The sequence below is a fragment of the Musca vetustissima genome, unplaced genomic scaffold (genome assembly GCF_032173495.1).
Source record: "Musca vetustissima isolate MV318-11 ecotype Yass unplaced genomic scaffold, APGP_CSIRO_Mvet_v1 utg8861, whole genome shotgun sequence".
Lineage (NCBI taxonomy): Eukaryota > Metazoa > Arthropoda > Insecta > Diptera > Muscidae > Musca > Musca vetustissima.
The window spans coordinates 26,355-38,520 of record NW_026885577.1 but is presented as its reverse complement, the minus strand read 5'-3'; the positions used below and the strand labels follow the sequence as shown (position 1 = coordinate 38,520).

At 33.9% G+C, this 12,166-nt stretch overlaps 1 protein-coding gene across 1 annotated transcript in view; it reads right to left on the bottom strand.

Moving 5' to 3' along the window:
* LOC133332819 (octopamine receptor beta-3R-like) overlaps nt 1-12,166 on the bottom strand; it is a gene marked incomplete at its 5' end in the record, with an annotated part of 49,401 nt that overhangs the window by 13,549 nt on the left and 23,686 nt on the right. The window contains 2 exons of the mRNA XM_061541190.1: nt 2,206-2,643; nt 8,055-8,066. Of these exons, the coding sequence (XP_061397174.1) occupies nt 2,206-2,643; nt 8,055-8,066 (450 nt within the window). The remainder of the gene's footprint in view (nt 1-2,205; nt 2,644-8,054; nt 8,067-12,166) is intronic.

Here is a 12,166-nt window from a genome sequence, read left to right as displayed (position 1 = left end):
TTTGAGCCAAATTTAAAACCTGAAACAAATGTAGTCATATGGCGTGACTATGTACTCTTGTTTCAAGTATCAGGAAGATCGGAACATGACAACAAATACCATGACATGTAGTATACAATCTATAAAAATAAAACCTCCAAAACAGTTCAATCCAAAACTGTTCTGGAATGCATTAATTCCATAAATAATTTCTTACAACACGGCCTTGTACGAATATAGGAAACCTATTAATCAGAAGTGATACTGTCCAACCTTCTATAGATGTGAACAATGCTAAACCATTTAGCGCAATACGTCTAGAAATAAGGTCACGGTCGAAATGTTTAGGAAATTGAAAATCTACAAAATGCTGCGGGGAGATTCAAATGAAGATAAGACTATGCAAATCTAAGGCACATTTGAACATGACAGGATGCGAAGGAAGCAGTAGGTGTAAAATTATACTATTCACGAACTATACTATTCACGAGTGAACTAATAGAAAAGTCTAAAGACTTCACCAAGAATAAAAAAACTTCAAACGTGTTATTTTCAAAATTATGTTTTTAAAATCAGTGGTCATGGTAGCTGAAAAATCAGCTGATCCAATATTCATATGTATTTTCTGGGATTATTGTAGATTTCTTTTAATAAAAAAAATTGTTGTTTTTTGTGGATTATAAAAACGTTTGTTATGTTCGATGTGCGTCCCGATAGGCGGATACGTTTTAAGTAAACTCTAGTTATTAATTATACGTCACACTGGCATTTTTGGGGGTAAACAATTTATCTGCAGGATTTTTTTTTCAAAATATGCTAATGTTTTCATGCAGCCCCCATTTAAAAGTCCCAACCCAGTTGAAACAGATTTGGACATAATTTAATATTTTGAGTTTTCAGAGTATAAAGTAGCAGTCATTCTGAGTATAATGATGTGTTTTAAGAATTTGAGAGTTCCACCACAAATTTTCCGCATAACTTAAACTCTCTCCGTATAAGGGTCGGATTGATTTTAGGTTTAAGTTATCTTGAAGTCCACTATTTTCGACCCAAACTCGAGTTGTAAAGAAGATCTTGACCGATTGCATTTATCCTAGTTCATACTATAACCTGTTAAAATTTAGAACTGATTGGATATATAATTTTTGCAGTTATCGCGCCAACAAAAACACTTTTTGAGAAAAACGCGTTTAAAGTTTGAGAAACACCCTTCTGACACAATAAATAGGCTATATCTTCAAGAGTTGTTGAGATTTTCACTTTAAATTCGGAAGGGTCATTTTTGAATTAGGGTAGGTTCGAGTTAAATAAAAAACAAAAATTCAATTTTTTGAAACTAAAAATAGAAAGCAACCGTTATCTCAGAGAATTTCTCTATGTTGTGTTAATTGTCATATCCCTCTTCTATACTATCCAAGCTTTATGTCAAATCAAAATCCAAGTGTTTCGCCAGAACAATATAATAATATAACATTTAAGTTAGAACATTAAATTTTCGATTTTGAACAAAAAATCTCTAGCGTTATCTGGGTTAATAAAGGGCCCTATCGGCGTATACGTTATAATTTAACTGTTGTTGTTCATTATACGACCCAATGAAATGAGATTTGTTGTAAACAGCCTTTATGATTGAAGATATTGATATGAGCCGATTAGCATTTCAAAACATTCTTATGCCTTGAAGAGATGAAACGCGGCTCCATAAAGTGTATTTTGAAGACTTTAGCCGAAAACAATATTTTACGACTGATACATAGTTGTCGGTCATCGTTGATTGTTACTAAATGGTTCATACATTAAATTTTGATTTTGTATATTTTTACATTAATTAAAAATTTAAAAGAAATTGATACGGTCTAATACACATTAAAGTAAGATTCAATTAGGTATGCATTGTTTATATATTTTATTGTTGCTATTGCAGTGGTGATTGTGGTGGCATTAGTTTAAGAAGCGGTAGTAAGTAAAATTGTGTAGCTGTAGCTGTTGTTGTTGTTATTATTGTTTTACTTTTATTGTTGTACTTGTTATTGTTGCTGTTATTGTTACTGCATTTGATGTAGTGGTTATGTGTATGATTTCCAAACAACAACTTTGTATTCTTTGCAATTCTTATTGTTTTCATTTCTGTAGGCTTTGTTGCTATTGTTGTTGCTGTTGTTTTTTTCTGTTCTGTTCGGTTCTGTTGTTCGTTTTTCATTTTTTTCATTCTAATTTCAAACTCACCATTTGCCCCACACTGACATCCGGCCGGGCGTTGCTTTCTGTGTTTGTACAACCACCGATTTCTATGCCAGCCGAAGCTTCTTAACCTCTGTGCCATTGTCTTTGTTTTGTGACGTGTTTGCTTATCGTTTCGCTTACTACTATTATCCGCTTGATGTTGAGCTTTTAAAGCAGCTCCACAATAGAGACATTTGCTACGCTCACCACTACCCCGGGTCATACTATTGACACTGAATGTAAGACACTTGGTGACACCGCCGCCGCTGCCGTCATCACCACCGCGACCACGACCACCGGCACTACCGTCGACACCATTGTGGTGATGTTGTGTGGCCACATTGTGGTCAAGCATTTGTTCGACTTCTTCCTCGTCGACAAAAATGCAAATGCCACCGCGTCTTTTCAATGAGGATTTACTTGAGAAATCTGGATCGAATTCTGGAGTTTGTGGTGGTGGACGGGGGGAGGTTGAGGTGGAGGTTATCATGGAATTCGTTCGGTCAATAGGTAGCAAACGATTGTGGTCGATATACAGAGACATACACATATGTACATTTTGGTTGGTATGGTAGTAGTAGTTGTTGTTGTTCATAGTAGTTGTAGGATTTTTTACAATTGTTTTTGTTTTTTTTGTAAATTTAAAAATATATACAAAAGAGAGTTATAGGAATAATAAATTTAGTTAGGGGTTTTATTTACAATATTTTTTGTATTTTTATATTTTCTGTAGTAGAAATTATTTTTGGTATTGGTCGGATGAATATCGAAATGTATGTACGATATAATTGATAACGAAACGTTTCCATGCTGAAGGCATGCACTGAACATTAGAATGACTTTGAAAAGCAAAGAGAAGATTTGTTTTTCTAAAGATGAAATGACAGTTGAAAAGAAGAAGAAGAATATAAGAGACATAACCCGCTATAAAACTGCTATTTCTGATGCCAAATATCCTACGATTCCCTAACATTAATGAGGAACTCAGAATCTGAGGGGTGTGCCCAAAGTAAATGTCTAACAAGTCATAAACGATATATCCCCCAGCATGGATTATAAGTTGTTCTAAAAATATTTTATGAAAATATTGGCTGTCAAATTGTTTAAAAACAAATCTGCACATCTGAAAATGAAATTTAGTATGAAGGTAAAATCTCAATGCTATACTTTCATAAAAACTAATAAATATCTATTTTATAAAACAACTAATTGGAATTACGGCAGACTATTTCGCAATAGTAAAACTACCTAAAATTTGGCCTACGCACTCGACATCCTCACAAAATGCGGAATAATGTGTGGTGGAAATCGTGCCGGAACCGACCGAATAATGGGGTTTACCGTTATATGGGGGCCATCGTAAAATGTTGACCAATATTTATACATTTGATTAGGAAGATGTGTCACTCCATGATTTCAATCATACATTTTGATTAAAAAATCTGTCCAATCTTCCCAAAATACCGACTAATGGGGATTATAGTTATATGTTGGTTATCCTAAATGTGGACCCATATTGATCATTTTATAGTGATTTAAATGGACAGGCAGACGGTCTTGCATAAATCGAAATAGAATTTCTACGGGAAATATTTATAGGTGTTGCAAATTTAATATTCACATATAATATTCACTCTGTTGGAGTTGAGAACGATTTATGCTATTGCTAGAAAATATTGAGAGAGGTGTGATCAATTGATGAAAAATGATTGTGCACCAGAATCACAAAATAAACCATAAGTCAAATATTTATTTAGCACATAATAGGTTCGCACCTCTGTTTTATTTATACTGATAAGGTCCTCATCAGTATAAATAAAACAGAGGTGCGAACCAACGTAACCTATTAGTAATAAAAAGTTCTAGTTGGGTAGGAAAAAATTGTTTTCGAATATATGGAATAAGAATCTTACACCCCCCTACAGATGAAATGCATCCGAAACACTCCGACATTCTAATAACTAACCCATGACGAAAACATTGAGGGCGTTGTTCCTAAGCAGCGACAAAAAATTTGGCCCATCAATAACGAAACTGACATAAGGACTAATCGAGTAAGATGTTGATGCTTTGCTTGAAGTTTCTCCCGAGTTAAATCCCAGTATCCAAGGAACTTTGAAAATACCAAGAACAAAAGTTGGTCAAAAGTAGTTTAAATGTTCTAAGGGATTAGTTATGCTGAAACAACAATAGCAAAAAGGTTCATTAGATTTCACAAAAAATTTTAATGGTAAGACATTATTTTAGAAATATTTTGGACGTACAATTTTTTGTGAGAAACTTTTTTTGAGGACAATAAAAATGAAAAAAACACTCGCTGTTTAAAAAACAAAAAACATGCGAAAGAGGTGTTAAATTTGGCCGGGCCGAACTTTGGATATCTTCCACCATAGGTATACTGATAATTACTTGAACATAGGGAACATACCAAAAATTATACCTATACCAACAATTGTACCAAGCGATTGTTGTAAATCATAATGTATATAAATAGAAATTTTAACAATTTTTAATGGAGATTTTTACTAAAATCGTAAAACTCCAAAACGTGGACCAATGATGAACATTTGTATAAGATCCTTAAAATACTGCGGTTTAGAAGGCGATGTTATATGAGGTCATCACCAACGTACACAGGATTTTATTTCGGGGTGGGGTGGAAGCTGCTGGTTCAAATACAGATTGTCATAAAAAGCACATTTATATGCGTTCACTCCTGGAGGCTGTACCTAACGCGGGACCATTGTTGATTACATTGGTAATTCATACATTGTTGTATGAATTACCGATGACCGACATTTTTGCATCACAATACCTTCCGTAACGCTAAATATTAATAATACCGCAAATGGGTATCTCTATATTCTCCGAAGGTAGAACGATTGCAAGAGATGGCTAAATCGTCTTAGAATAAATCGTCATACATTCGAGTACAGAATATCCTCCTACTATGGTGTAATACAACTAACGTTATATGGGGTAGACATTTAGTATCCAATGGGGTGAAATTTAGTACCCAATAAGAACCCGATGTACCAAATTTCAGCAAATTCGGTTGAAGGACCCCAAAATACCGAAAAATGGATTGCCTTATTCCAAAAATAATTGCATTTTTTCGATTTCACATTGAAATCTCGCTATATTTTAGGCTCTGAGTCTGACTTTCAACATTTAAAACCAGTAAGGAAAGTAGTAAAGTCGGACTGGGCCGACTATATGATCCCTTCACCACTTTGGGTATATTGATTATATGTATCCTTACAATTGCATGTCAATGTTCCCTCGAAAGAACATGATAAATTAAATTTCATTCGGGCAGATTTAGCGTCGTCTGCGTACCATGGGACAAATTTATGGAAAACGATATATTGCAAAATGGATACACGCCGAATAGCGCCGCACTGTTAAAAATTTAATTTAAATCACACATCCGTTCAAAATACATATGGAAGCTACGGCTGTATCTGCACCAATTTAAACAAAACGCAATAAAATTCGTGTTAATCGCACAAATATTAGGAGTTTGGTGCACCATCTATATGCGACCTGTACCAAACACGTGGTGTTATCATTACATGAGGCTCAATTAGTCATGAGCACCCATATAGCTCAATTTCGAATCAAAAATGTTTGCATCACAATACCTTCCATCACGCTAAATATTAAAATTACACTATGGTGGAATACGACTATATGGGCATAAACCCAAAACAAGGAACAAATCAGTTAACTATTTTAAGGGATTTTTTACCAAAACCCAAGTTAAAAAATAAGGAAGATCTTCACCGATTGCCTTTATCCTAGTTCATACGATAGCTATACACTCACAGAGAAACGTCCCAACATTTGAAATCGATTGGATTATTAGTTTTTGAGTTATCGTGCCCGCCATTCTCAAAAACGCTGTTTGGAGAAAAACGCGTCCAATGTTTGAGAATCACTTTTACCGTCACATGATGCTAACACAATAAATCGGCTATATCTTCAAAAATTGTTGAGATTTTCACTTGAAGATTTATACCGACATTCTTGAATTAGTGTAGGTTCGTATTAAATCAAAACATAAAATTAATTTTTTTAACACCAAGAGTGAGGGGGGTCCCCTTAATTGGATTTTTTCCTAAAATCTCAAACCTAAAATGCGAACTGATATTTTAATTTGTTGGTGGTTTTTAAATTTTTGGAATTCATCATCAAATCTTAGAACCTTAAGATTTGATTATGACTAATCTTGTTTGTAAAGATTAAACGACGTTAATTTGGACTGGTCTGGGCATTTTATACACTCCACCACGTGGTTTGCTTTAAAAATTCTTTATATTGCTCGGGACATTTGTATGGGGTCTATGTTATTTTTAGATCGCAATCCCGAGTTATGGACATCAAATATCAAAAATTAAAAATGCCAGCAGGGTTTTGGGGTTTAGCAGTAATTTCCCATTGAATTTTCGAAATTGGTTCCTGTATTCACATAACCTGTATTTGGAAGGTTATGGACGAATTTCCCACAGAAGTTGCTGTAATTCGAAATCTTGGAGAGCAAACAAAAAAAAAAAAAAAAAAAAAATCATCGATATTAGTCAATGTTTTGACATTTTTGGGGGGCTTTGTCAAAATATCGATTGATATTGATTATGTTATTTTCGGAAAATTCATCAAAAACTTTCAAAATAACGAAACCTGTATATGGAGTTTATATAAATACTAGCTCGATTGGTAGTGAACGTTTTCTTTTAGAGAGCCGGGATTGACTATGAAGAAACGGATGCACCTGTAGCGAAACTTAAACAAAGACCAAGATGTTGGAATGACAAATGTAACGAATTCTTGCTGAATCTTGTTTTTAAGAAATCTGTGCGTGATTCGTGTCTTTATACAATGTTTCAAAGAAACTCTGTTGTGTACTTGTTAGTCTATGCGGACGATGTGTTGATTTCGGGAGATGATTTACAAGCAATAGAGAAAATAAAATCGGATCTGAGTGCTTCCTTCAAGATGTCCGATTGTGGACCCTTAAAGTATTACTTGGGAACGAAGATTGAATATGATAGCACTGAAGGCATAATGAAGCTAAACCAGAGAAATCACATTGATAAGATCCTTGAAAAATCAATGGCAGAATGCAATACTACAAAAACTCCAATAGAGAAAGCGTTGATTCTTCCAAAAGAAATCCAGGAGGTAACGGATAAACCATATCTTGAAATGCTGGGAAGTTTAATGTATTTAATGTTAAGCGTTCGACCAGATATATGTTATCAAATATCATACATAAGAAGATTTCAAAATAGTCTAGGCGAGGTACATTGGTCTGCGTTAAAAAGAATTGTTCGCTACATTAAGGGGACTAAAGACTTGGTTTACCAAGATAATCTCAGCGATGTTGGAAAGCGATATCATGGAGCAGTAAGAAACAGACAATAGCAGCAACGTCTTCCGGCGAAGCAGAATATATTGTCTCAGTAATGTAGTTTCAGAAGCAGTGTGAATTAGGGGTATTCTTATAGATTTACAAATTCTAAATGAATCTATAATAATCTACTAGGACAATAACGTAAAATATCAAAACATATTGATGTAAAATATCACTTCATTCGAAATTACAATTCAAAAGGAATTTTAAAACTTCAACATATACAAACAGATTCTCAAGTTACGATCAAATTTGTTAAGTTGAGATGGGGTGTTGTGACACTCTGAATATTTCCATTTCACTTTTATTTTTTGTTTCAATCACATACGTTTGCATTTATTGTATAATACATATTTCTGGAAAAATATTTTTTCTCCTTCGTATGTATACCTTGTTCTCTACTTAATAAACTTTTATATAGGTACAAATAAATAAACACCGCGTTTTATCTCTGCAAGATTATTATAAAAGAAATTTTTCTTAAACCTTCCCAAAAGGGGCGGGACCTTCTTGAAGGGGCTATATGAAAACTTGGATATATACAATTTTCCGAATAAGTATGTTTACCCTCCAATATTGTGGAATGCCAATTACTATCACTTTGGCCTTTCGGTACCGAAAATTGGTCGGTACCTATACCAAAACTTAAACCGTTATTGATAAGTTTTGGTAGAAAATTGAACTGATTTAAAAAAGAAAAACAATCGTATTTGGTGCACAATTTGCGTGATCAAATAATATCGTCATCGTAAATATACATGTTATTCTAAGCCTCTGGAAAAAATTTCGTCCCAATGAGGCACATATTTTGAATCTTGGTATTAAACTTTCGCTTTACAATAGCGAGCCATAAAAATGCGTCGATATGGCAATATGATATGTTTTTTTTTCAAAATAATATATCTTTTTTCTTTTGCAGTTCATTATTTTAATTATAATTTTCAAATTAACCATAGTTCGTTCCGAATTCAGTTTACAAAAGTTAAATTTTTTTGAAGTTAAAATAAATTTAAAATTATCACACTTAAATATAATTTTTACTCGCCATTGTACTTTTTTTTTGGCTCGCTACTGTATATTTGTTTTAAATAAATTCTCTATCGTTTTCGTAATATTCCTCAACATCTCATTATAAAAAAACATCCTCAGATTCTGAGTACCATCATTCCTATTATTCCCTTTTCGTTCATTTCATTATACCCTAATTCACCGTAAGCAATATATTACTCTTTTTTATTTTACAACATTCGAATGCTTTGCAGACTAATTAACCCGATGAAATTAGCAGAACAGCAAATGGAAGTCCATGATGTTAATTAATGAACCCAAATGTGACTGCCTACACCAATCAAAGTTGTTACATTCACTGGCGAATGGAACAGATCATTGTTAACGTTTAAGGAACATTGATGTGATTAATAACACTTAGAAAAAGAGGAGAGAGAAAAATGAAACAAAACATTAAACCAAGAACAAAACAAAAAACATAAAAAAGAACACTTTTAACAGATTGTCAATAACACAACGAATAACATGACGAACTAACAAAATGAAAAAAAACAAGAACGACGAATGAACTGCAATAAACTTGAAGACATTTCACTTAACGTTAACTTCAAACATAAAACTTTAATGTAGAACAATGTTCGTGATAGAGAATTTTCCCTCCCCTTAAAAGTAATTACGATAGGGGTTAGTAGTCTAAACCACACAGATGAAAGGTTAGTTGTTTCTTTTTTAAATGTTAAAGGCTTATGATGTAGATAGCTTTAAAGCTTTAGTATGGTGTGAAAGAAAAAAGGTTTAATGTGAATAGATATGGTGTTGATGATGGTATATTATTAATTTGTTAAGATAATTTTATATAATTATATGGTTATATAACATATATTACAATATTGTATAATATATTTTATAGAGTAGTATATTAGTGGTTGTGTGATATGGGTTATTTTGTAAACAATTTCAAAAAATACTGCATAATTATTAACTGATTATTATATAATTACTGACTGAGTAAAATATAATGAAAATATGTTATGTTTGGCCGGATCGAAATGTTATACCTTCCATCACATGTATTTGACTAAATGGACGATATAACAATATTGTAAGTAGGGATATTTTATAAAATTGCGATAAATCCTCAGTACCATTAACATTGCATGAAGCTTATACATAAAAGTGGACCCATACTAGATATTTTCTTTACCCACTAAAATTACTGCCAATTTGTTTGAAAAAACGTACCCTATACTGATCTTGTACTAGGGCAATTCAGAAAGTTCGACATGGCAACTCCTTCATATAGAAACAGGTGTTCAAAAAAAAAAAAAAAAAAAAAAAAAAAACATCCGCATTTATAATTTTTCCATTTTAAAAAATTTAACACCTGTTTCTATATGAATAAGTTGCCAAATCGAAACAAAATTGAACATGTGTTCATAACAGATATGGAAGTTTCCGCGCTTACAAAAAAACCTTTCATACCCAAATGTTTCTTGTAACAAATCGAGGTACTTACGATGTCAGAGATACCACCTCACTGAAAAGTTCGTTGATGCCTGACTTAGTGGTTAACAAGACATTTAAAGACTAATCCATACTTTTCCTACTGATTTGTGTCGTCCATTAGTGAGAATACTAAACTGGTGTCTATTTGGTTGAAAACATGTCCAGAAGATTGCAATTTCTGTTGAAGATTAAGTCATTCATACAGACGGATGGAAGGACAAGGCTATAAGGTAGGAAATTATTATTTCGATGAGGTACAAACCGAATTAACCGAAATGCCAGAGAGGTGCATGTGGGAAATGATATTTCGACGCCTCCGAAGAAAAGTATGCTAAGTCTGAAAAGTGAGTTTTTCAGCTGAAGCTCTCAAAGCATGAATGTTTCTTAAATCTTACGTGTCATGCTAAGTACATTTTTGCTTATAACTTTGTTTTGGATTGGCCGATGATTACCACAATTTCAGAGAATTTAAATTAAGGACCGTAGTATCTAAAAACGTAAAGAACTTTAAAACATGCTAAGTTGACTTAGCATACTATTGTTCGGAGGCGTCGATTTGTACTGAACCATTTCAAAAATGGGAGATTTGAAGCGATATATTGACTTGGAAGAACTCACAATATAAAATCTCAAGAGGATCGTTGTCAAATTGAATTAGGAAGCACGTCACTATAGTCATTATATTGAAGTTCGCAGGTCTTTTACTGCCAATGAAGTGACAAATTTAATATACACTTCGACTTATGGCGGCGTCACAGGTGACAGAATCACGGATCTCAGCGTGATACAAAACTGCAATCGACGGTGTGTGCCTTCAAGAAGTACTTCAGATGGCGACTGGTCCGCTTGAGCTACTTATGACGATCAAATCAGAATGGAACACTAGAAGTTGATTATCGGAAATATTCCAAAAATTCGATAAACGAACAGGAGGACTATAACAATGTAAGTTCCTATTGGTGTTTGCGCCTTTTTAAAAGCCAAAAATTGGAATTGATAGGTCATACGCTGTACAGACCTGATCTGGGATCCATCTATTTTTGTTGTTAAAAGATGTGGTCTCGATCGGAGTGGTAAAAGTGATTCGATAATTGGTTTGAAGACTAGTTAGTACGGCGTTGCCGATTATAACATGGTTCAAGTTTGAAAGAAATTTTACTATGTGCAAAGTTTGTATCATATCGATTACATTCCTTCGACAGTTATCGTTCGTACCATCTCGACAGCGGAACATTATACCCTTCACTACACTGTGGTAACGAGTATTCTGTATTTGTGTATATGTTTATAACATGCAAAAGGAAACGAGATAGATCCATAATTCCTTTTGAGAATATGAATAGAATAGCTTTTGAGTCGATTTAGGAATGTCCGTACGTATTTTGATATAAAATTATAAACAAAGTAAAGGTCGCAATTATGATCAAGGACGAACCCTATTGAAAAAAAATCGGTTCAGATTTAGATAGAGTTCGCATAAATACTTTTGTCCGATTTCATGTAAAAGGTGCTGTTATACGGATCTAAAGCATGGGTACTTACACAAGTAAAGGAGGCAACTCTTGGAGTGTTTGAGAGAAAAATTCTCCGAAATAAATAGGGGCGATCTGAGTTGATGGTGAATATCGCTGTCGAATGAACCAAGAGCTGGACATCGACATTGTTGGACGTATTGAGCTGCAGCGACTACGTTGGCTGGGTCATGTTGTGAGAATGGATGAAGATGCCCTAGCTCAGAAGGCATATAAAAGCAAGCCAGCTGATGGTTCACGCAGAAGAGGCCAAGAATACGTTGGAAAGATCAAGTCCAAGAAAACATCGCCGAAAATGGTCTTTCGAATTGGAAAATCTGCGCAAAAGACCGACCGACGCGCCTGGAATATTTTCTAAGCTCGGCTTATGGAACGAAAGTTCTGCCACAAGCCAGCTAAGTAAGTAATAGGTTACAGAAAGGCTCGTGTATGAAACATCCATTTCATTTCAATGTTCTTTCAAAACTGCGACGTCTTTGAGGACATATATGTTGAATATATCCCA